The following is a 24,934-nucleotide window of genomic DNA, read 5'->3' on the forward strand; positions in this document are numbered from 1 at the left end:
CCCTTCCCTGCCTGGACCTATCACCCCCCAATGGAACGTTCATCTGCCAGCCCACTGGGGATCGGGCTGCCGGGCTGGGCACTCACAGCCTCTGAGCTGCCCCCTGCCCCAAGCACGCCCTGCTCGCCGCCACAGCACTGATCCACCCCCACCCCACCCCTGCTCCCCGGACAGCTGGTCTTGTCTCCCAGGCTTGGAACCACCGCCAGCCCGGCCGGACCAGGGCAGTCCCTCCCCGGCACGGCGGGTTCCAAAGACACAGCCCCAGAGGGGGTGCTCATCACACCTCAAAGAAGCGGCAGGAAATTGGCCCTCGTGGGACAGAGGCCATTGCAGAGTCAGTCCCCACATCCAGGAGAGGGAAACGGGCATGGGGCCCGCACGCTGGCTGGACCTGGGCGGTCCCCTGGGCCTGACTTGGGACAGTGCAGCACAGCAAGGAGGAAGAGCAGTGCGGGTCACCACAGTCCTGGGCGCCAGCTTCCTTCCAGCAGGCAGGGAGCAGCACTCCTGCCAGGCCAGCCTGATTTCCGGGGCTCCAGGGCCTGTCCCCCGCCCAGTCCCCACTCCAGGCAGCCTGGCTTTATGACTTCACAGGCTGAAGTCACGGGGGGACAATGCTGGGTGTTCCACACCTCCAAGTGCAGGCCCAGACTGGCCAGACGGCTCCCCACGGTGCAAACGAGGACAATGCCTGCTGGCCCAGGTGGGGAGGGGATGTAGAGGGCAGCGGCGCCAGCCGCTCCTGGCACCATGGATGATGCCGCAGTCCTAAGGAAGAAGGGTTACATCGTGGGCATCAACCTGGGCAAGGGCTCATATGCAAAAGTCAAATCCGCCTACTCCGAGCGCCTCAAGTTCAACGTGGCCGTCAAGATCATCGACCGCAAGAAGACGCCCACGGACTTTGTGGAGAGATTCCTTCCCCGGGAGATGGACATCCTGGCGACCGTCAACCACCGCTCTATCATCAAGACCTACGAGATCTTTGAGACCTCCGACGGCCGTATCTACATCATCATGGAGCTCGGAGTTCAGGGCGACCTACTCGAGTTCATCAAGTGCCGGGGGGCCCTCCACGAGGACGTGGCACGCAAGATGTTCCGGCAGCTGTCCTCCGCCGTCAAGTACTGCCACGACCTGGACGTCGTCCACCGAGACCTCAAGTGTGAGAACCTTCTCCTCGACAAAGACTTCAACATCAAGCTGTCCGACTTCGGCTTCTCCAAGCGCTGCCTGCGGGACAGCAGTGGGCGCATCATCCTCAGCAAGACCTTCTGTGGGTCGGCGGCGTACGCGGCCCCTGAGGTGTTGCAGGGCATCCCCTACCAGCCCAAGGTGTATGACATCTGGAGTCTGGGTGTGATCCTCTACATCATGGTCTGTGGCTCCATGCCCTATGACGACTCGGACATCAAGAAGATGTTGCGCATCCAGAAGGAGCACCGCGTGGACTTCCCACGCTCCAAGAACCTGACAGGCGAGTGCAAGGACCTTATCTACCGCATCCTGCAGCCGGACGTCAACCGGCGGCTGCACATCGACGAGATCCTCAGCCACTCATGGCTGCAGCCCCCCAAGCCCAAAGCCGTGTCTTTGGCCTCCTTCAAGAGGGAGGGTGAAGGCAAGTACCGGGCTGAGTGCAAACTGGACACCCAGCTGGGCTCGTGGCCCGAGCACCAGCCTGAGCACCAGCCCGACCACAAGCTGGGGGCCAAGAACCAGCACCGGCTGCTGGTGGTGCCCGAGAACGTGGACAGGATGGAGGACCGGCTGGCCGAGACCTCCAGGGCGAAGGACCATCACGTCTCCGGAGCCGAGGTGGGGAAGGCGAGCACCTAGCGGTGCGGAGGGCCCGGGGGGCATGGCGCGATGAGCACCCCGAAAGCTAAGTAGGAGGTAGAATCTGAAGAAGGCACAGGTCCAAGAACAAGTAAAATCCGTCAATTAAACCGTTATTTTGATTACGTTCTATTAGCTTTCTTCCACTTAGTAGCAAAGACGTTAAATCCTGACCACCAAATAAACCAGAGTGTATACAGCAGAGAGGCCCGCGAGGAGTCGTTTTCTCTAGGGCTCAGCAGTCCCCTCCCTGCGGCGCAGGGGATCTGGAGTGGGGGCCAGGCCTCATGGGCAAGGACTCCGCGGCCGCCCGCCCGCCAAGCCCCCACATGCCTCCCCACCCTGCCCAGACCCCCACCTCAGGCAGCCCTTCAACACCCCCCTCTCCCTTCGTTCCCGCAGTTGGGATGGGAGACCCCGAAGCCGAGACCTTCCAGTGGCATTCCCCCTGGCCCTATCCCCGCCAAGCAGCCCTCATGCTTTATCAGCCATCACCCCCATCCCTGCCAGGTGGTCAGCACCTGGTCTTTGGTGGCCTTGCCTGGACAGCGCCCCGCATCTCGCTCACACCCACCCAGACCTCCACCCCCTACTTGCTGGGGGCTCCCTCAGGGCCAAACCCACCCTTCTCTATGGAGAATAAAGCACCCAAAGCGGCCCTTTCCTCACCCTGGACGGTCCCAGCCCCGCCCCCTTGGTGGGGCACAGGGCACAGCCAGGACTTGGCTCCCAGGAACTTGCAGGACTTCTCTGAGGAGGAGTGCGGGCCAGCTGGTGCCCAGGCAGCCTCCAGGGAGCATGAGGATGGCCCATTGCAGGGTGCACGTGCTCAAAGCACGAGGGGCTCCCATCTGAGCAGACCCCAGGCTGCCTCTCTGAGCACAACCCGACCCCACCTGAGGCCTAAAGAGCCTGTCTGGGAGCCAGCCCACCTCCCTGTGAGGAGCTGGCCCCAAGACTTCCAGGGTCAGGCACCAACACCCTCGGGCCCAGAGGCAGGTGCCCGCCCGTGGTGCCCACGGCGCTCTCGGGTCCAAGTGGAGCCCAGCCCCACTGCTTGTGACACTGTGGCCCAGGTTACTGTTACATGGGGGTCTCGCTGGTGGGGTGACAATGGGGTGAGGCCGGCAACCCAGCAGCACGTGGAAGGCAGGGCCTGGAGCCCCGAGCAGAGGGAGGGAGGGGACATGGAGACGGCCCTGGCCATCTGAGCTGGAAGCCAGGTGCTTGGGAGGTGATGGCTGAGGCCACTGGGAAAGCGCCTCCCAAGGGAGCAGCCTCACATGCAGGACCCGTGCAGCCGTATCACCAGCAAACCACGCAGGTCAGGCCTGGCCAGGGAGGCTGTGGACCTGGGCCCAGAGCCTGGGTGAACCTGGCGGTGGGGGGACCAGGGACCAGCTCTTCATGCAGGAAAACGTGGGGCACAACTGCCAAGGGCTCTGCCCTCCCCAAGGGTGGACCGAAGGGCTGTGAGCTCAGCTCAGAGGCAGGTCCCCAGCCCTGGAGGCACCACCGGAAGCAACACAGGCAGCAGCAAGAAAGGCTGGACACCCCGGCCCTCCGAGGGTCACCACCCAGCAGCCTCCTCCCAGGAGGTCTGCGGTCCTGAGCGCAGGATGCAGGTGCGATGCAGGCACGAGGGTGACCCCAGGGCGCGCAGGCCACAGGGCGGAGAGGCAGCCCTGCTGAGCTGTAGATGCTCTTTAATGAGGATTAAATAGGAACAGGTTGGGGTTCGACAGAAAAGCGTGTCAGCAAGGCCCTGGGATGCTCCCCAAGGCCACGGGGCAGGTCCTGTGCCAGCCCAGCACCTGTCTTCTGGGTCTCCTGGGATGCTCGCTGCTTCGGGCTCAGGCCTGGGTCCCCAGAAAGCCAGAGTCCTCTGCTGGGCAGAGAGCTGCCCTGAGGGCTCCACGAAGCTCCCGCGGGCCCAGCCCAGGACGGACTAGAAGAAGTCTGAGGCTTTGCGCCGGGCGGGGAGCTGCAGCAAGTTGTCCGTGATGCAGGCCGGATCCTGGCTGAGGGGGGTGCGTGTGGCAGAGGCAGGAGCCGGTGTGCTCGTCGGGGTCTGGGGCCCGCCGGCTGGGGTCTTGAGGTGGGTAGAGCGTGCTGGGGACGGTGTGTAGCTGGCACGCAGGGCCCGGTCCGTGTACTTGCTGGCTGTCCTGCTCACGAGGCGTTGCAGGGCTGGAGACATGGCTGGGCTCAGGCCTTTGGGGGTGAGGCTGCAGCGGAAGGAAGGGGTGGGTGAGAGGCAGGATTAGGCCCGACCGGGCTCTCCCCGCAGCAGGGCCTCCCTTGGCCCCACAGGAAGGCTCCCAGGAGATGTGTGATCATTCTGGGTGGGGACCTGGATGGCCTGGCCCAGACAGTGAGCCTGAGCCTGCAGTCGAGGGGTGTGGCTGCCCTCGGCTGAGAGGCTGCAGTGGACCCCAACCCTCTCCGAGGGCAGCGATAACACCGACTCCACGGGGTGGACAGGAGCTCAGTGGGGACAACGGGCCTAAAGGCGCCGCAGGTACGCGGGAGGAGGAGGCCGTGCATGAGGCGGAGAGGGCCCCGCTCCGGCCGGAGGGACGGCCACAGGCCCCGGCCCTGAGAGGGCCCACTGCAGGGGCTGGGCCACCCTCACCTGGCTAGGTTCTCCGTCGCCCTCCGCAAGGCCTCCTGCTTCTTGGCCCGGTTCTTGGCGGCAGCCTCGTTGGCCATCTTCAGCCCCAGCCGCTCCCTGCGTCCTGGCTCCAGGATCTAAAAGACAGCAGGCGTGGGGGGGCTGGGCCACTACCCAGCCAGGGAGTCCTTGCCGCGGGGGCGCCGGCCTCTTCCCGTGGCCCCTGCGGTCCCAACAGCCCACCATCGCTGCCCCTGAAAGCCCCCAGCCAGCCTGAGCTGCCCACCCGCCCAAGGCCCACCTGGGTTCTTCATGAAGCCGGCACTGCCCGGTCAGGCACCTGTGACCCCCTTCCAGGAAAAGGGCCTGTTTCAATATGCCTTTGTCTGACTGCCAGGGTGTACCAGTCTCTGCGTTTCCATAGAGAACTTCAAGAAATGTTTTGTGGGCCTGTCTTTCTGTTCGTTTGTTTTAAAGATTTATTTATTTAATTTTATTTTCTTTTTGCTTGCGTCAGGTCCTAGTTGCGGCACACGGGATCTTCGTTGAGGGATGTAGGATCTTCGTTGTGGCGCACGGGCTTCTCTCTAGTTGTGGCATGCGGGTTTTTCTCTTCTCTAGTTGTGGCGTGCAGGCTGCAGAGTGCGTGGGCTCTGTAGTTTGCAGCACGCGGGCTCTCTCGTTGAGGTGCGTGAGCTCAGTAGTTGTGGTGTGTGGGCTTAGTTGCCCTGCAGCATGTGGGATCCCAGTTCCCCGGCCAGGGATATAACCCGCGCCCCCCGCATTGTAAGGCATACTCTCCACCACTGGACCACCAGGGAAGTCCCTGGGCCTGTCTTTCTATTGGTTTTTTGTTTCCTTTCTCTCTTGCAGGAGTTTCATCTACATTGGCTGAGTTAACGTACACCGTTCAGATTTCTTTTCAGTTATCTGCTTGTAGTTTTACTTTTGACGTTTTCCGCTGTACTCGGGGTTGTCATCTTCCCGTAGCGCGATCCAGCCCCCACTCCCTTCGTGATTTCTCCCTTTGCTGTCGTGTTTAGAAAGCCTTCCTGCCTCAACGTCACATTAAACGTCGACTGGTATGTTATTCTGAGGTTTAACATTTGTTGTTTTAACATTCAACTTTTCCATCTTCCCGGAACTCATCCTGCCGTGTACACTGAGGGCCTGGCTTGTTACCCTAGCTCCACACACTCAGCACGGTGCCCCAAATCCTGCCTGGGCACTGGGACCAGGCTCAGGCCTGACCCACCTGCCAAGGGTGGCTTGCTTCAACGCCTGACGGCACACATCCCACTGCAAGTTTTTCTCAGCTGTCGCCACATCCCAGGCTGAGAACCAAGGTGCCTGGGCCCCGCACACGCTGTCTGGCCACACGTCACCCTTGCACTGGGGAAGCACCCGCCCCTCAGCCACCAGGTTTCTGCCGCACAGGTCTGTGCTTTCTCTCCAAGCCAGTCGCTCCTATGATTGTATGTTTCTGTTGCTACAGTGACTGACACTTTTTCCTTTGCATTCCACACTGGTGTTGCCTGTGTTTAAAGAGACCCGTGACCCTGTCCCCTCCGCAGACCTATGTGAATTCCAAATTCCGTGCCCCATTCTTTGGGGCTTCAAAGCAGATGACGTGACCCTGCAGCCTTCAGCCTCTGTGGCACCACCCACCTCTGCCACCAGCAACCCCCCCCAGCACCCGACAGTACGTGCAAGGCTCTGGGGACCTCCCCCACTTCCCCCCCAAACCACACCCATCGCTTAGTTTCCCCACAAACTGTGTGCAGACCAGGGACCTGCCTTCCCAATGTTGCTCTGGGTCCCCACCTGCCTGTCTGTTCGCTGGCACCTTCCCGGGCCACCCCATCCCTACAAACCACCTGCCATCCGGCCCCCTCACCTGCCTGCCTGGCCCACAAACCGCCTTCCTCCTGGGCTCCAGGCCTTGTGAACCTCAACTCTGACTGCTCCTATGACACCGGGCTGGGGGCGCCTGACCTGGTTCTCCCGTAACCAGAGGCCTCTCTCTGCAAGGACACAGCCCTCCTGAGGACATAGCCGCATCCCACAGACACTAGGGTTCTGGGACCCTTCCCGCCCTCAGGCTGCAGCACAGCAGGAGTTCCTGGCCCACCTGAGACCACCCCTCATCTCTGAACAGCCCCATCCTCTGGGCCTGCAGGCTCGGAGCGGCCCCGGCAGCTCCCTGCCTTGGTGCTTCGAACCCCCCACCCCAGTCTCTCCCCCAACCCACCCACCCGCCCACGCCTGTCCTCAGTGCCTGGTCCTACGTGGAAGTGCAGGGTCTGCCCAGGTGTGCAGCCCATCCGCTGTGCACGGAGCTATGGGTGCTCAGGAGGCCCTGAGTCCACCCGTGCTGCTCCCACCGTGACCCACCTTGAAGGCTGGCCCTGGCGTCCTATCCACGTAGGGCGTTTCAGATCCTTCGACTCTCAAGGGCGTGTTCTCAACCTCCCCCCAGGTCATCAGTGGGGACTCGTTCACACCTGCGGATGGAGAACCCACAGCCAGCTCAGGCCTGGGACCCGGATGGGGGTCGCAGCTCACAAGCACCAAGGCCAGCAGCTGCCCTCTCTCTTTCCCGGGACCAGAACCCAGCACTTCTGACTTCTCGGAGGGAAACATCAAGGCCAGCCCATGCCCCTGCACCGTGGGGCTTAGCCTGGGGTAGGGGGCTTCGCAGAGAAGCTGGGCTGGGTGAGTTAGACCCCCATCCTAGCACATGGCCAGGGGGCCCCCGGAGGACAGTCACAGGACCCCGCTGCAGGGAGGAGATCCGGGGCCTTCCAGGGCTCCCAAACCTCCCAGGATCCTGGGCAAATCGTGGTGCCTCCACAGGCCCTTGCCATGGCGCAGCCACCGGTGTCCCTGGGCGCAGAGAGAGACCAGCGTGTGCCCAGGAGGCCACCCCGAGTCTCGTGCGCCTGCTGTGATCTCTGGGCTTAGGTTTGTGAGCACCGCACACCTGCTAACGTGAGACCCAGAACTAGGAAAAACTACCCAAGACTGACAGGGACACCCAGCCCAGGCCAGTGGCACAAGGCAGGTGGCCTGAGGGAAGCACACGTGGCCCTGTAGGACCCCTCAGGCCCGTCCTGCCCACCTGCACGGGCCAGGCACGGCCCCAGGAGGCCCAGGTGCACCCAGTCTCCTGCAGACTGAGCTTGGCTTCCATGCGCAGGATGCCTGCCCAGGGGCTTCCCTGGTGGTGCAATGGTTAAGAATCCGTTTGCCAACGCAGGGGACATGGGTTCAAGCCCTGGTCTGGGAAGATCCCACATGCCGTGGGGCAACTAAGCCTGTGCGCTACAACTACTAAGCCTGCGCTCTAGAGCCCGCCAGCCACAACTACTGAAGCCCATGTGCCACTACTACTGAAGCCTGCGCGCCGCAACTACTGAGCCTGCGCTCTAGAGCCCGCGAGCCACAACTACTGAGGCCCATGTACCACTACTACTGAAGCCTGCGTGCCTAGAGCCCACGCTCCACAACAAGAGAAGCTACCGCAATGAGAAGCCTGTGCACAGCAATAAAGAGTAGCCCCCGCTCTCAGCAACTAGAAAAAACCCGCATGCAGCAGCTAAGACCCAATGCAGCCAAAAATGAAATAAATGGATAAATAAATAAATAAATAAAATTTTAAAAAAGGACGCCTGTCCAGCACCCACTGGACTCACCGGCCTCCCCCCAGAGCCCCTCCGCCTGCTCACCAGGCCAGTCTGTCCCGCTGAGCTCAGGGTGAGCCACAGGAACCACCCAGCTAGACCAGCTGGCCCCACACGTCCCAGGTCGGGCCTGCCTGAGAGCCCATCCACCCACAGCCCTGTTCGGCCCTGGCACAGATGGGACCCTGGGCCCGAGTCACATGAGGCACAGTGCAGACCCAGGGGAGCGCCAGGAGTGCCAGGCCAGCCGGGCAGCCCACCTCCCCCCGGGCCGTCCCACCAGCGGGTGTGTTTCTCACCAGGGGCAGGAGAAGGCGTGGCAATGAATCCAAATCCGCCCACGCGAGGGGACTCCTGGGGGATAAGCTCCTTGCCATCCGGGCCCACCTTGCCCTGTTTGTGCTGGACCGAGAGAAGAGGTGGTGTCAGGGGCCCAGGCCATCCCCGCTGGCTGAACAGAGGCTGCCCACCCCCCCTTCCTGGGTGCAGACCCAGGGGAAGCGGGGAGGACCCTGGCCCTTGCAAGGACCTTGAGGACCTGTCAGAGCGGCAACCAAGTGAGGAAGCACCTCCGCCTTCCACGCCGGGCCACACCTGACATGCGTTACCTTCAGGGGCCACTAACTTCAGGGCCCTGCGGGGGGCTATGCTAACCGGGGCAACTGTGCTCTGATGGCTCCCACAAGGCACCTGTAAAAGTCTCCAAAACAGTCCCCCCACCTCCCACCTCCTCAACGCCATGACCGCCAGAGTCACCGCCCTGCAGTAAATCTGAGGTCAGGAACCTCTGCTGTCTGCCACACCGAGCCCAGCACACCCCACGGGAACTGGCACAGACCTGACCCACAGAACGTGTCTGATCGAAGCCCCCACGAATGGAGAAGAGACTCAGACCCCGCCACATAGGGACCCAGACACACCCGCACCGCCGAGCCCTGCTGAGCCCAAGGACAGTCCTAACGTATGGGGGTGGCCAGGACCAGAAAGGCAGGGATGCCCATGCCACCCCGCTGGCCCGGCCCCTCACCTGGGCGTTGAGGGCAGCGGCCTGCTGCAGCTGGGACCTGCTGAGGGCCTGGCTAAAGGGGTCCCTGAGGAAGCGGGTGTTCTTATGCACCACCTGCCGTGGCTTCTTGAAGAGCTGCTCTTCGTCGGGGACGCCTGGCAGCGGGAGCAGAATCGCCTCAGCGTCAGGGTGGGCAGGCCCCCCGTCCCTCACTCAGGGCCTGAGGGAGAGGAGCTGGTTCCCCACGGAGCACAGCCTGAATGCAGCCGGGGGAGCCACACAACCGCACAGACTCCACAGGCGAACCTGCCTGCCCTGAAATGGACCGGGACCCCCAAAGGCCCAGAGTACAGGGGGCACAGACACACACTCCCAAAAGCCAATCCAAACCTTCGGCCCCAGCCTGCGCCCCCGCCCGGCCCACCGCTCACCCTCTGGGTAGTACATGAGGGAGTTCTTGGCCTTGTACTTCCAGGTCTCCACACCAGCCTGGCCACTCTCCACGGCTTGGCACTCTGCCGACGGGAGCGCGAGATTATCCTTCTGCCTCTGCGTCATGGTGGGAGCGAGGGTCAGGGAGGACCCCTGGCCCTGGGCCCTGGCCCAGGGACCCCCAACCCGAGTGGGTACCGCTGACCCTGCACCAGGGCACCTTCTCAAACTCCTCCTCGGCCTGGTAGAGCCATGAGTGGCGCGCCCGGCTCTTCTCCTTGGCCACCTCCATGATCTCCTGGAAGGAGGCGTTGTCCTCGCTCGTGTACCGGCTCAGGAAGACGTCCAGGCTGGGCAGGGGTTCCCTTTCCTCCTCCTCTGTGGCCTCTCCTGCGCAGGGGTGCGGGCAGGTGACACGAAACCATCATGCAGTCACTCGGTCCCAGAAACCCTCTCTCTGGCCGTGGGTCTGTCTGTGGGAACCCACACTGCCAGACAACACCCCCTTGGGGGCAATCAACTCCCCCAGCTGCCCAGGGAGGCCCCAGGGGCCCTTCCCATCTGCTGGATACCAGTGAAGAGTGCACTCTGACTCAGGCCGGGAGGGGGCGTCGGGCGTTAGAGCAGCATGATCACAGGGGGTCCTCCCACACCAAAACAGTGCCTGTTCTGTAGGCCGTGCCTCCAAAACCCTGGGCTGTCCCCCTGCCCCTTATCCTGACTCCCTCTCTTCTTGGTACCTGTGCTACAGGGGGGTGACTGTCACCTAAGCCTCGTGACCCGCTAGCGGACCTGATGGCAAGGACCCTGTATTATCTAGCAGTGGGCGGGGGGGTACCTAACAGGCACTGGGCCACACCCCGGGCCGCCCTGGCCGCTGCCAGTGAAAGGGCAGCCCGCTGAGGCGGTGCAGCACTGCATACAGCAGTGCAGATGCGGTGGGGACGACGGGGGAGGGCCTCTACTCCACCCCCTACCACCTGCCAGGCAGCGTGCAAAGCATTGTGCCTAAAAGGTCAAGACGAGTGTCAGAAAGGTGGGCACTCAGACCCCGTCCCTCCACCAAAAGCTCTGGGACCTGCAGAGGTTACTGCCCTCCTGAGCCTCCGTCCCCTCGCCTGCAACCGTGAACTACATGGTGCCTACGCTCAGGTTACTCAGGGGATTCCTGCATTTACCGAAAAGTAAGGGGGATTCAAAGGAAAGGAATCTGCCAACAGCCTGTGATTCTCGAGCCACATCGCAACGGAGAACCACGCTCTGAGGACACACAGGACGCGCTGTGACTGGCAGGAGGCTGGGTTCTGGAGCAGAAAACGTCACACATGTGCTCGCACAGGGCACCACTGCCAGCGGAGCACACTGTAGACGCGACGCTGGTAGAGAGCAGCTCATGGCCATCTACACACACACATGTCCACCCCGGATGAAGCACCGACTGCGAGGAGGCCCACAGCACACTGTTCACAGGGCCCAAGACGCTCCTTCTGGGGAAGGCTCCCCGGAAAAGTCAGGATGAATCTTTACACTCCAGTAAGCGTGTTGGAGACCCGGAGGCCCAGGCACACCCTAGGTGCAGGGCATGCAGACAGGAGCAAAAGGACCTGCTCTTGTGGAGGGAGAAACGGTAAACAAACAGAAACGCCTTTTAAACTGGCGTGTCCTCCGGCAAGAAAACAGAGCCAGGTGGCAAATCACAGAGCACAGGGTGAGTGACTGCGCTGGGAGGTCAGGGAAGGTTCCCTGACAGGCAGCATCTGAGCAGAGACCTGAAGGAAGAGAAGGAGCAGCCATGCAGTCACCCACAGGGGGCGACCAGCTCAGGAGAAGCAAGTGCAGAGGCCCTGAGGCATCTGAAGGAGGCAGCGAGGGAAGGAGCCCCCGCCCCAGGCTCATGACGCCCCCCGGACAAAGGTTGGTAGAGTGAGCAGGCCAGCAAGAGGGGGGGCGAGATTCCCATGCCACAGAGGAGGGCCGGAGGCTCAGATGACCCCCACGTTTGGGAGCTGGACCCAGATCTTCTGCCTCCTAGACCCCGTGGGTTGCCCTTTAAGGAGAGACCCTCAGGGACAAGAAGGAGCCTTCCCCTGAACACCCCAGGGCCCCACAGAGGAGGTCCCCAGGCAAACCCAACAGTGTGAGGGAAATGGGGCGCTCACTCACCATCGCCGTCCTCCAGGCTGTGGCCTCGGCCCCGGGCCTTACTGCCCACCACCCCGGTGCCCGTGTGCACCTCAGGGGTTTCAAATGTGGCTGGAGTCACATCTGGGGGAAGAGAGGGGATGGAGATTGGAGGGAGCCTGAAGCAACAGTTCAGCGGGAGTCCCCTCCCGCCCCCCCACAGGACTCCTCTTACAGGGCGGAGGGGGCTCTCGGGACATCTTGCCCAGGGCAGAGCCAAACTTGATGGCGATCTGGCGCATCCGTTCCAGGTCTCCATTCTCCTCGGCCTCCAGGTACTCCTTCTGTGCCTGCAGCTTCTCCACATCAGGAAAGAAGTCCCTCTGGATGACCGTCTGGAGGCCCTAAAGGCTCAATCAGAACACAAGTCAGAGCTCCCGTCTGCCTCTCCCCTGCCACTCAGCCCACAGGGTACGTGTGAGGCCCCTAACCTCTGTCCAGACCAAGAACCCCCAGAACTTGGGGGAACGTAGTGCTGTAATTTTTTTTTTTTTTTTTTGGCCACGCTGTGCTGCTTGTGGGATGTGGGACCTTAGTTACTCTACCAGGGATTGAACCCAGGCCCTTGGCAGTGAGAGCGTGGAGTCCTAACCACTGGACCTCCAGGGAACTCCCATTGGGTGCACTTTCAAAGCCTTCTCTCTCCCTCACTAACTGGTCACTTTCATTCTCCTTTGCTGGCTCCACCTCCACACCAGCTGGACCAATGTGCGTATTGCCACCTTCATTCCACCCATGATCTCCTATTTCCAGTCTGAATCCTTCACCGGGATGCCTTCAGCCAGTCACCCCACCACCAGCACTGGTGGAGATTCCCAGCTCCGCACCTCCAGCCAGACTTGCCCCTGAGCTGCACGTCTGCACACCCAGCTGCCCACTAACGTCACCTGCCTGCACATCCCAGCAGCTTCCCGAACTTAACCAACTTTCTCCCAGCCCCGTGCCAGCTCCTCCTACTTCAAGGGCGGTGGGATGCTCACCCGCTCAATGATGCTGCCACAGTGGCAGCCCGTTTCCAAGACCCCCAGCCTTAACACTTGCCATTATCGCTCTCCAAGAAACCCTCTTTATCGCCATCCTCCCAAATTCCTACTGACCCTTTAATAGAACCTTGTTTCCCTGACACCCGCCCCTTCTGCTCCCTGACAGCAGGGACACCTCGCTCCACACTGTGCTTGTTTGTCCCCCCGACTGTCCACATCCCGAGGGCAGAGACTCGGGCTGCTCCACCTTCGCGAGCGGACAAGAGCGTCGTTACCCAGGAAGCGGCCCGGGGGGAGCGCGGGGCGGGGGAGCGCGGGTCAGGGAATGGGCCTGGAAATCGCTGGCGTCCACGCCGAGCCCTACCTCGATGTACTCCTCCTCGTCCAGGACCCGCTGCCTGCTCGTCGGAGCCCCGGCCTCTCCGGCGGCGCGCTTCCTCCGGGGCCCGGACGCCGCGGGCACCAGCACGGCCCGGACCGGAGCGCCGGGTGTCTCCATCGCTATCCCAGTACCGCCCCGGCGGCGCAGGCGCGGCGCAGGCCGGGGGGGGCGGGGAGCTCCAGCTGCGCAAGCGCCTGAAACAGCCCTACCAACGGGGTAGCCGCGCGTTTCGAAGGCCGGCCCGCGCTCCGTGCTGACGTCACCATGAGCCCTGAGCTTTATGGGAGTTGTAGTCTTCGTCCCGCCCCGCTCTGGTCTTTAGTATCTGGGCTGTGGGAGCCACGGGGCGCTGCGGTAGGGGCTAGGGGCGTGTTGCTCCCGCTAGTCGTGAAAAATTACAGCACTGGGACTTCCCTGGTGGTGCAGTGGTTAAGAATCCGCCTGCTAATGCAGGCGACACGGGTTCGAGCCCTGGCCCGGGAAGATCCCACATGCCGCGGAGCAACTAAGCTTGTGAGCCACAACTACTGAGCCCGCGTGCTGCAACTAATGAAGCCCACGCACCTAGAACCCGTGCTCGGCAACAAGAGAAGCCACCGCAATGAGAAGCCCGTGCACCGCATGGAAGTGTAGCCCCCACTCGCCGCAACTAGAGAAAGCCCGTGCGCAGCAACGAAGATGCAAAGCAGCCAAAAATAAATAAATATAAATAAATTTATAAGATAAAAAAATACAAATAAATAAATTAATTAAAAAAAAAATTACAGCACTACGGAATTGGAAGGCCTTGGACTTCTAATTTCTCGCAAATAATCAATATACGCTTCTATGTTATCTAAAAAAATACGCTTCCGGAATTTTGGTTATGTATGAGTTTCAAACTTTTTATTCAAAGTTTATGCAAGAAAAGAAATGTCTGGTGCCTAAGTGCCAGAGTTGGCTTCCCAGAAGGCTAATCCTCATTGAAATGGACAAGAAAATTGTCTAAGCATTTCTCAGGGAAGATCATTTCTTCCCAAAAGGTTGTAAATTATGTCAAACAATTTCTGCCCCAGAACGATTCAGTACAATTCAGTGGGGACTCCATGGTATAATTCCTCCCCTTGTGGAGCTGAGAGTTGAATGCAGAAGACAGACACTAATCAGATCATCCCACAAACAAGCATAACACAGCAGCGGGCAGGTGCAAAAAAAAAAGAATCCTACCTAGGGGGCATCCTACCCAAGTGGCATCTTACCTAGGGGGCATCCTACCTAGGGGGCATCCTACCCAGCAGACCTCCTACCTAGGTGGTAGCCTACCTAGGGGACTGCCTACCTAGGGGGCAGTCAGGGAAAGTTCCCCAGGAAGGAAGTGGTTGCAGATCCAAAGGATGAACAGGCATTGACCAGGTGGAGGGGGAGAGCATGTGCAAAGTTCCAGTGGGAGGAGACCTTTGGATACACAAAGTGAAAGGAGCAGTGGGGTGGGAGCTGACGCCAGAGGGGCAGGGCCAGGCTGCACGGGGCTCGTGGGTCATGGGTCATGGGTCACAGCGAGGAGTTTTGTCTTTGTTCTGGGAGCAGTGGGAGCCCTGGGAGTGCTGTAGGCAAGGGAGAGGCATGTTCAGAGTTGCACCCTGACTTTTATGGAGAATGAATCACAGACGAACTAGAGTAGGTACAGGTGGACCAGTTGGAGGCAGCTGCAACGGTCAAGGTGAGAGATGGCAGCGATTTTCATCAGGCTGGTGCAGTCGAAGCTGGGGAGAAGGCAGATTCTGGGATTGTTTGGGGAGGTAAAATCGACTTGCCATTGGCCTGGGTTTGGTGGGTGAGGGAGAAGAGGGGTCAGGGCGCCTGCCCCTAGCTCTCTGGCTCACGTGCTGGGGAGGCACAGGGAAAGATCCTGCCATGGACAAGGTGACCTAGAGGAGCCCTGGGCTTCCAGGTGGAGTCATCAAAGGGACAGCTGGACATAACTGCCTAGCACAGGGGAGAGGCCTGGGCTGGGATGTAAATGTGAGACGGAGATGGGACTCAAGCCTGAGGGTGGATGAGATAAACCAGGGTGAGAATGGATATGAGAGGGGAGAGTCTGGGCTTGGCCCAAGGACACCTGTGTTACAGGCAGCTGCGGGGAGAGCCTGCCCAAGATAGCTGGAGAGGAGGGAAAAGCCAGGAGGGCAGCATAACTACTGGTCCCTTGAAAGCAGAGCACTGATCACGGGTGCCCCACACCACGACATAAAGCCACTCAGCCAACGAGGGCAAACTTTCTGGGACCAGGGGGATGAGGGTGTCCCAGCCGTGGGGAAGCTCCACAGGCAGGCTGTGCCATCTCCAGGGATACGGCCAGGATTCAGGAAAACGGGCTCTGTGACAGCAGGAAGTGTGCATCCTGGAGGGTGAGCGAGAGCTGCTGTCCTGCCCAGGGACCCCTCGCACTCTGTGTTCTCTGAGCTGACCTGCCTCAGAGAGTTCTGCCCAGGAGCTGCCCTGGCTTCTGCACCTTTTGTGGAGGAACTGTGTCTCGTGCCAGATACCCACCCGCATCCCTCCAGGACCTGTGACGAGGCAGAACAAAGTCCCCATGCCAGGTGAGGGGGGTGTTAGGTGCCTCGCACCCACCATACAGGCCAACTTGGGGAACTGAGGCCTTCTTTTCATGCTGTCCTTCTTGCTGGGGCCAGGATGATGGAGGGGACAGCATTTTCCAAGGCAGTGGAGGGGGGGATTCTCCCAATTGAACCTGGTCCCGCCCCACAGGGTGGCAGAGATTGGCTGCTGTGAGGGAGGCAGACACTCCTGCATGGAAACCCCAGAGCGAGGAAACCAAGGACCCCCACCCAAGAAGCAGCTCCTAGAGGCCAGTGCAGGGTGCCGGGCCACGATCTGTGGGGCAGTCTGCTCTGCTGGGCGCACCCTGGCACAGGGACGGAGGACTCACCGGGCTGTGACAATCCGTCCCCCCACTCCCTGGGAAGGAGAGGAGGGGCAGGTCCCGGCTGGGTGTGGAGTGGAGCCACGGAGGACTTCAAGTCTGGACTGCTTTCTCAGAGCTTGTAGTAGCTTGTTTATTTCTCAGTAGCCACACAAGACTCACAAGATTGAGCAGCGGGAACGGGACTTCTGGAGATGACCTCACCCAGCCTTCTTATTCAGCGGGTCAGGATGCCCAGGCCCCTGGCACCAGCCCCAGGACGCAGAGACCCCACCCGCCCAGCCTCTGGAGGGTTCTAGGCCAGTCAAGGGGGCTGCATCCCTGCTGAGATGACTGAGGCCAGCAGGAAGTGGGTGGGGAGGAGGACGCTGGGTGTCACTGTTGACAAGGGGTGGCTCCTGTCCTGGGGTGGCTTGGTGCCTCCTGGGGTGTGGTGGGGGGTTGAGGAAGTTGATCTGCTCTGTGCCCCGCATCCCACCCCCGAGTCTCCCCGGCCTTCCTGCCCACTCGCCCTTGGAAGGGAAGGCGCATGGAGCACGGAGCATCGGTGCGCTCTCCTTCCGCGGGGCGGGTGGCGCGGGGACACACGCAGAGGGGCTCCCGCGTTGAGCTCCAGGACGCAGGCAACTGGGCAGACACCAGGTTAGAGGCTGGCGTCCTCTCCCAACTCCTATTAGGGTAGGTCTGTCCTCTCCCTGAGCCGGCCCCAGAGGGTGCCACCGAGCCCAGAAGTAACTCTGCAGCCGTCAGCAGCTCTCCTTCGGGGGCTTCTTGGCTCCCGGCAGGAGCCTCGCGGACGCCGATGCGCGCTTCTGGTGTCGCCACTTGGCCCGGCGGTTCTTGAACCAGACCTGAGGAGGAGGAGGGGCGCTCAGGCAGGCCCAGCCCCGGACCCGCGTCCCGCGCGGTTCCCAAGTGGACCGGCCGGGGCTTCGGGACGGACGTGGGCTGCGGGGCCGGCCCCGCGCAGCGGCTGCGCCACCGTCCCTCATCCACTGCCGATGGAGACCGGGGCTCGGGCCGCGGGACCGGGACCCCTTTCCCACCGGGAGCGTTCTCCCCGCCCGCCCCTTCCCACCGCCGCCTCCGTCCGGCGGCGCCCGGGACGCCCCTTCAACAGCTTCGCGCTCTTCCGAGTTCCCCAAATTCCGGTACAGAAACGCACGCCTCATTTGTCATGGGCGGGGGGTGGGGGGTTAAAACTAAGGAAAAGAAAACGAGCCCGACCTCGGCTCCAGCCCGCGCCCTTCCTCCCGCGCCATCCCCAGGCGCCGCTGCCCGGGACCCACCCGGCGCCCCTGCTTTCCCGGGGCCTGTGCGCCTCCGCCCGCCACGCGGGACCGGCTCTTCCAAGGCTGCAGGCACCCACCTCCACGCGCTCCTCGCGCAAGCGAATGCGGCCGGCCAGGCGCTCGCGCGTGCCCACGTCGGGGTACTGGTTTTGCACGAAGAGCGCTTCCAGTGCCTGCAGCTGCTCCTCGCTGAAGATGGTGCGGTGGCGCCGCGTGCGCCGCTGTGGGCCAGGGCCGCCCGCGTCGGGCGGCGCCCCGGAGCCCCCGGTGGGTGCGGCCAAGGGCAAGGGCGCCGCGGGCCCCAGCCTCAGCGGCCACGGCAGCCGCGCGCCTGCGGGACGAGGGCGCGGTGAGGCGCGGGCTGGGGGCCGGGCTCCGCTCCCCCCCGCGCCGCCCCGGGTCCCCCAGCTCCCGCGCCCCGCGCCCACTCACCCAGGCCGGCGGCCGGCTCCGGGGACCCGCGGGGCGCCGCACGGGGGCCGCAGCAGCAGCAGCAGGCGCAGGGCACGGCCTCGGGCGCCTCAGGCTGCCCCGGCTCCGCGGGGCTCTGGCGGCCGGCGGGCGGCGGCGGGCGGGCGGCCCGGGCCGGGGGGCTGCTCTCGGGCAGTCCGGAGAGGATGTGTTCGATGGAGAAGGGGCAGGGCCGCCCGGGACCCCTGCAGCCCGCCGCGCCCCGCGCCGCCGCCATTCCTCCCGCCCGCCGCCGCCGCCGCCGCGGCGGGAATATATCCGTCGGGGGGGCGCGCCGTAATCCCCGAGCCGGGCGCCGCATCCACGCGGGTTAATCCCGCCGCGCGGCCAGGAGCGTGCTAATCCCCGGCGGCGGCGGAGGCGGGCGGGAGCGGTCGCAGGAAGCCCTGCGCCGCGAGTCCATGCCCCCGACTCGCAGGGCTGGCAGACGCGCGCAGGGCCGCCTCCACTGCCCGCCGGCCCGCCTCCACTGCCCGCCGCCCCTGGTCCAACACTGCGGCGGGGGCAAGTCCTCGAGGACGCCCGGACCACGGCAGCCCCTGGGCGCGGGGCCGCCTCCTGGCCCAACTCCTGGGTGCCCCGGTCCTGTAGCCACCGCGGCCAGGTCTGGTTCCTTGTCCCCTTCGGGGACCTACCAGGCGGAGGAGCAAGTCTGGAGAACCGCCCTCACCCCAGACTGCACAGTCTTCTGGCCCCCAAACTCCTGAGCTTCAACCTCAAATGGGGCCCAATACCCTCGGCAACCCCGCGGTCCCACCGCACTTCGGCCCAAATTCCCCCGCATACTTAGGAGCCCGGGTCTCAACCTCGTGGAGGAAACGGGGGTGCGGGCGGGAAGCTATCTCTGCTCATCACCAAACCCGCAGCCCCACTGCCCTGGGCCCCCAGTTCTTTGTCTTTTCTCCTGGGCCCCATCGGAGGCCCCACTTACGTGCTCTGGGGAAACTTATCATCTGCTTTCCGGTACTTCCCAGAATCCACCCCAAACCATTACCACCCCCTCCCCACCCTCATCACAGCCATTCTTCTCAGGAGTTGACTCCTGTGTCCACACCCCCACTCCTCAGCTCCGTCCACACCAGCCCTCCGGGTCATTCTGCCCAACTTTGTCGGTGACCTGCACTTTGCCAATTCCAGGAAGACCGTTTCATCCTCATCTAAGCAGTGTCGGACAGCTGGCCAGGACTTCTGCTGAAGGCCTTCTCTGGACCTCTGAAAAGTTACTGTGTGGCTCAAAGGACAGAGCAGCAGACGGCCTGGCTTCTGCCCCAGCTGTCACTTCCTGGCTGTGGGATAGGTTCCTTCACCACCACCACCCTCCGCCGTGCCTCAGTTTCCCAATCTATAAACTGGCATAATAATAGCGACCTAACTCTCAGGTGCTTGGAGGGCTCAACCAGTTACTGTGTGCGAGGTTAGAACCCCGCTGGGCAGGGGCCTCCATGAATGGCAGGTACCATTAGGGGGGCAACACACGGTCTCATGCTTCTCCTCCCACCTCACACACCCTTCCTCAGGCTCCCTTGCTGACTCCACTCTGGTGTCAGTGAGGACTCTGGACTTCAAGTGACAGAACCTGCTGACTCAACTGTCATAAGAGTCCTGACACCGGCTGCCCAGGATCTGTTAATCTGGAAGCTCTGTGAAGGAGCCACCACCTCTGTGAGGGGGCCACCTCATGGTTGCAAGATGGCTGCCACTGCCCCAGAGCTCCCATCTCTTCCCACGGGTCCCTTTGGGTGACCCTGGAAACCTCTCCCAGCCAACTTCCCTCGCAGAACCATGTGCTCACCATTAGATCAGAGAGGCACCTGGGGGTCGACTACCCATCGAAGTCAGTTCCTCAAGGATGGGGGCTACAGGGTCAGTGGTCATAAAGGCTGGGCCCTGGCTGTTCCTTTATCCCTCCCCACTTCTGAAGCTTCAGACACCACCTCTATGCCAAAGACTTCCCAGCTGATACGTCCAGCCTGACTTCTCCCTCTGCTCCAGGCTCTCATCTCCCTAAGTACCTGCTCCATGTCCCATTTCAGCCACCAATGAACATCTCCCAGTCACCATGCCTGGGGCAGACTCAAGATCTCAAAATCCATCCCTTGCTTGGTATTCCCCACCTTGATAAATGGGTTGCCTACCCACCTATCCACCTTGGTAGATGCACCATCTCTCCACCTGTCCACCTCTGCATACACCCCATGTCTCCACCAGTCCACCTTGATAAGCGGCCCACCGTGATGCATTTCAAAGACGTCAGCAAATCCTTTGACACTCCTCCCTTCAGGAGGTGAAATCTAATCCCCTCTCCTTGAACGTGGGCTGGCTTAGTGACTCGCTTCTAACCACTAGGAGGCAGCAGAAGTGACACTGTGATTTCTGAGGCCAGATCTTACAGCTGGGTGACACAGCTTCTCTCTCTCATCTTGGGATGCTTGTTCTCCGAGCTCAGCCACCACGCTGCGAGGAGGCGCCTGCAGCCACAAGGAGAGGACATGGAGAGCAGTTCCCACTAGCAGCTCCAGCTGAAGGACCAGCCAACAGCCAGTATGGAGCACTGCCAAGGGGTGAGTCAGTCAGCCTTCCGGTGGCTTCTGTCCCAGCCACCATCGACTGCAATCGCAGGAGAGGGAAAGTGAGAACGGCGAGAGGCAACAATAGGAGGTGACTGTGGTGTCCTCAGCACTGAGTGTGAGGTGGCTATCATGGGCTCTAGGTAACCAGACAGGTCCTGGTACTGGAATGCAATGCTGCAGGTACAAACCCTAAACCATGGGCACTGGCTTTGTGACCAGGCAGTGGGGGGTGGGGGGAGTGGGAAGGACCCTGCTGAGACTGACGGTGGGTCTTAGGGAAGGTGAGGAGAATGTACTGGAAGATGGAGGGAAGGAGACCCTTGTTGTGGAGTGGCAAGAAGTTTAGCAATATTGTCACCTGTCATAGAACAGGAAATAGGAAATGTACCTGGTGAGGCAGATGATGTAGCTACGGAGATGCCCAGCGGGGGTGTTGAAGGAGCTGCCTGGCTTCCTCTAGCTCCCTACAGAGGAAGGAGAAAGAGATGTTCAAAACAAAGCAGCCAGAGTTAGATTTACACCTACCGCATGTATCAGCAATTCTGTCCCTGGGATTCACCCTGGAGAAATGAAAACTTATGCTCACACAAGACGCTGCCCATGAATGTTTAGAGCAGCTCTAGTCATTATCAACAAAGCTGGGAAACAACTCAGATGCTCATCAGCTGGTGAATGGATGAACACGCCGGGGTCCGGGGTCCACGCACACCAGGGAGAAGCCCAGAGTGACAGCGACACGCACAACAACACGGATGGACCTCACACACATCGTATTTAGTAAAGAACAACTTTCAAAAGGCTACATACTGTGTGACTCCATGTATTGGACACTTTGAAAAAGGCGACATTGGAGTGATGGCAATGTAATCAGTGTTTGTGGTGGGGGAGCATCCGAGGGAGTGGGGGTGGGTGCTGAGGGGAGGCTGGTTCCACTCTAGCCCAGGGGGTCTGGGGCCCCCTTGATTGAGGTCGGGGTGCACAGCCTTCCCGGGCAAGGCAGCTCCCACCAGTGATGCTCCAGGGAAGGGGCAGCTGCAAGTCACCAGCTCACACCGCTGGGGCACTTCCTGCAGCCCTGCTGCCCTCAGCCCACCCACTCTCACGTTAAGTGCACTGAAGTCAACCTCCCCAGGATTCTGGTTGGGCACATTTTCTGGATGTAAGTGGGAGAGGAAGGCTAGTGGGACAGGCTGCGGCTGCCATGGTCCCAAGGCTGTAACCTGGCACCATCCCCCTCTCCTTATCAGATATATAATGTACAAATATTTTCTCCGATTCTGTAGGTGGTCTCTCACTTTTTTAAAAAATTAATTAATTTATTTATTTTTGGCTCCATTGGGTCTTCGTTGCGGTGTGCGGGCTTCTTGTTGTGGTGGCTTCTCTTTGTTGCAGAGCACGGGCTCTAGGCACGCAGGCTTCAGTGGTTGTGGCACGCGGGCTCTAGAGCGCAGGCTCAGTAGTTGTGGCGCACGGGCTTCGTTGCTCCGCGGCATGTGGGATCTTCCCAGACCAGGGCTCGAACCCGCGTCGCCTGCATTGGCAAGCCGATTCTTAACCACTGTGCCACCAGGGAAGTCCGGTTTCTCACTTTCTTGATGGTGTCTTTTGAAGCACAAGATTTTAAGATTTTGAATAAGTTGAATTGTTTTCTTTGTTTGCTTATACTTCTGGTGTCATTTCTAAGAAGACATTGCCAAATCCAAGATCATGAAGATTAACCCTGATGTTTTACAGTTTTATAAACTATAAGTTTTCTAGTTTTAGCTCTTACATTGATCCATTTTGAGTTAACTTTTATGTATGATGTTAGGTGAGGATCCAATGTCATTCTTCTGCATTTGGATATCCAGTTGTCCCAGTCCCATCTGTTGAAAAGATTATTCTTTCCCTCCTTGAATTGTTCCCCATCCCCCAGTTGCAAATCAATTGACCATAAATGTGAGGACTTACTCCTGGATTCTGAATTCTGCTCCATCGATCTATACATTTATCCTTACTGTCTTGATTACTGTAGCTTTGCAGTCAGTTTTGAGATTGGGAAGTGTGAGCTCTCCAACTTTGTTCTTTTTTTCAACATTGATTTGGCTATTATGGTTCCCACAAACTTTCATGTGAATTTTAGGACCAGCTTATCAGTTTATTCGAAGAGACCAGGTGGAATTTTGATAGAGATTACATTGCATCTGTAGATCCATTTGGGGAGCCCTGCCATGTTAACAACATTAACTCTTCCAATCCATGAACATAGGATGTCTTCCATTTATTGAGATCATCTATAATTTCTTTCAGTAATGTTTGTAATTTTCAGAGTATACATTTTTTACTTCTTTAATTTATTCTTCGGTATTTTGTTCCTTTTGATGCTATTATAAATGGAATGGTTTTCTTAATTTCATTTTCAGATTGCTCACTGCAAGTGTATAGAAATACAATTGATTCTGTACACTGATCTTGTATCTTGCAACCTGCTGGATTTGTTTATTAATTCTAAAATTTTTTGTGGATTCTAAAGGTTTTCTATATACAGGGTAATGTCATTTGTGAACAGAGATCTTTACTTTTTCCTTTACAACACTGGTGCCTTCTGCTTCATTTTCCTAAGAAGTTCCCTGGCTAGAACCTCCAATAAATCACCGAACAGCAGTGGTGAGAGTGGGCACTCTCATGTTGTTCCTGCTCTTAGAGGGAAAGGATTCAGTCTTCATCATAATGTATCATGTTAGCTGTGGATTTTTTTAATAGATGCCCTTTATCAGGTGGAGGAAGTTCCCTTCTTCTTTTTTTTTTTTTTATAATGTAGAATAACATTTCTTTTTTTTTTTTAAATAAATTTATTTATTTATTTATTTATGGCTGTGTTGGGTCTTCGTTTCCGTGTGAGGGCTTTCTCCAGTTGCGGCGAGCGGGGGCCACTCTTCATCGCGGTGCGCAGGCCTATCACTGTCGCGGCCTCTCCCGTTGCGGAGCACAGGCTCCAGACGCGCAGGCTCAGTAGTTGTGGCTCACAGGCTTAGTTGCTCCGCGGCATGTAGGATCTTCCCAGACCAGGGCTCGAACCCGTGTCCCCTGCATTGGCAGGCGGATTCTTAACCACTGCACCACCAGGGAAACCCAGAAGTTCCCTTCTATTTCAAGTTTGTTGAGTGTTTTATTACAAAGAAGTGTTGTGCAATCCATCTGGTTTTTTCAGGAGCTAGACTAATGAACTAAATCATGGGTTTGCTAGATACCACCACCTGCATCCTTTAAGTCTTTAGCCATGACATTCGACTCTGCTATTCTTCCTAAGAGGAAGCATTGTTTTTCATCTTGGTAGGGGGCAGTTCAGGAGCTCTCACTTACAAAATAGGTCTTACTCTAAAGATCAGAAACCACTGCGGAAGTTCTGCCAAATGTTACATATGTCTATTCCAATTATGCCTTCAGAAACTGGAGAATAGCCAGCGGGTAGGTTAGGAGCCCCCCGGGGTCCCCTGTGAGATGGAGTTGGGTCAGTACTCCATTTATCGCCTGCCCTCTCTATACTCCCAATCCAATGGAGAGGCCATGACAGCACACTGGGTCCCAGGGATCAGTGTTAACATGGAGCCTGTATCCAACGGCTCTGAGATGGCCTGGGTTTTCCTCTTCTCCAGCATAAAATTACCTGAGGAAAGGGACATAACGTACCTTTGCAGAGGATTAGGGGCATCAAGCCTACAAACACTCTCCACAGTGTTGCCGGATCCTTCCTCACAGGAGGAGACTTCAGCAGACGAGGTCTGCATCTGAGAACTGGCTGGAAATTGAGCAAGGGATCGTGACACTCCTTTGGGTCTGGTGATTTCAGTCTTTTGCTCTTCTATTATTTTGTTTTTTAATGTGGTAAAAAATACATAGCATAGAATTTACCGTTTTAACCATGTTTAAGTGTACATTCACAATGTTGTAAATCATCATCACTATCATTTCAAGAACTTTCCCATCATCCCAAACAGAAACCCTGTACCCATTAAATGCTAGCTCCCCATTTCCTCCTACCCTCAGCCCCTGACAACCAGGGGTTATGGCTGAGTACCATTGCATGTATACATCACAGTTTAAAATCCATTCATCCGTCAGTGGACATTCGGGTTGTTCCTACCTTCTGACTATTGTGCATAGTGCTGCTGTGAACATGGGTGTACAAGTATCTGCTCGAGTCCCTGCTTTCACTTATTTAGGGTAGATACTTAGGAATGGAATTGCTGGATCGCATGATAATTGTATGTTTAACTTTTGAGAAACTGCCAAACTGTTTTCCATAGCGGCAGTACCATCTTACATTCCCACCAGCAAAGCACAAGAATTCCAATCTCTCCACATCTTCACCACCATTTGTTATTTTCCCTTTTTTTAAAAAAAATTTGTAGTCATCCTAATGGACGTGAAGTGGCAGCTTATGTTTTCGTTTTGTTTGGTATTTTGGCAGCACGCGGGATGGTTCCCCAACCAGGGATCAAACCCAGGCTTCTGCAGTGAAAGCGCTGAATCCTAACCATTAGGCCACCAGGGAACTTCCTGGTAGCTTACGGTT

At 59.1% G+C, this 24,934-nt stretch overlaps 3 protein-coding genes across 4 annotated transcripts; 1 reads left to right on the plus strand and 2 right to left on the minus strand.

Annotated features, from left to right (window-relative positions):
- The first annotated feature begins 753 nt into the window (after nt 1-753).
- TSSK2 (testis specific serine kinase 2) lies at nt 754-1,842 on the plus strand. The gene has a single exon (XM_068563378.1). The coding sequence runs from the start codon at nt 754-756 to the stop codon at nt 1,840-1,842; it is 1,089 nt and encodes a 362-aa protein (XP_068419479.1).
- A 1,658-nt stretch (nt 1,843-3,500) lies between these two features.
- On the minus strand, nt 3,501-13,258 carry ESS2 (ess-2 splicing factor homolog). 2 transcript variants are annotated; one of them, XM_068563588.1, is made up of 11 exons: nt 13,106-13,258; nt 11,934-12,102; nt 11,741-11,842; nt 10,756-10,881; nt 9,798-9,967; nt 9,577-9,694; nt 9,167-9,300; nt 8,439-8,541; nt 6,851-6,960; nt 4,478-4,593; nt 3,501-4,070 (listed from the first exon to the last, which is right to left on the minus strand). In XM_068563588.1, the coding sequence occupies exons 1-11, from the start codon at nt 13,238-13,240 to the stop codon at nt 3,791-3,793; spliced, it is 1,563 nt and encodes a 520-aa protein (XP_068419689.1). In that variant the 5' UTR covers nt 13,241-13,258; the 3' UTR covers nt 3,501-3,790. The 2 variants fall into 2 exon arrangements, with proteins under 2 accessions (XP_068419689.1, XP_068419690.1); XM_068563589.1 differs by lacking the exon at nt 10,756-10,881.
- A 3,362-nt stretch (nt 13,259-16,620) lies between these two features.
- GSC2 (goosecoid homeobox 2) lies at nt 16,621-18,110 on the minus strand. The gene is made up of 3 exons (XM_068562440.1): nt 17,771-18,110; nt 17,416-17,669; nt 16,621-16,897 (listed from the first exon to the last, which is right to left on the minus strand). Exons 1-3 carry the CDS (start codon nt 18,108-18,110, stop codon nt 16,793-16,795), a joined length of 699 nt encoding a protein of 232 aa, XP_068418541.1. The 3' UTR covers nt 16,621-16,792.
- Between the last annotated feature and the right edge of the window lie 6,824 nt (nt 18,111-24,934).

Source organism: Eschrichtius robustus, chromosome 14, assembly GCF_028021215.1.
Source record: "Eschrichtius robustus isolate mEscRob2 chromosome 14, mEscRob2.pri, whole genome shotgun sequence".
NCBI lineage: Eukaryota > Metazoa > Chordata > Mammalia > Artiodactyla > Eschrichtiidae > Eschrichtius > Eschrichtius robustus.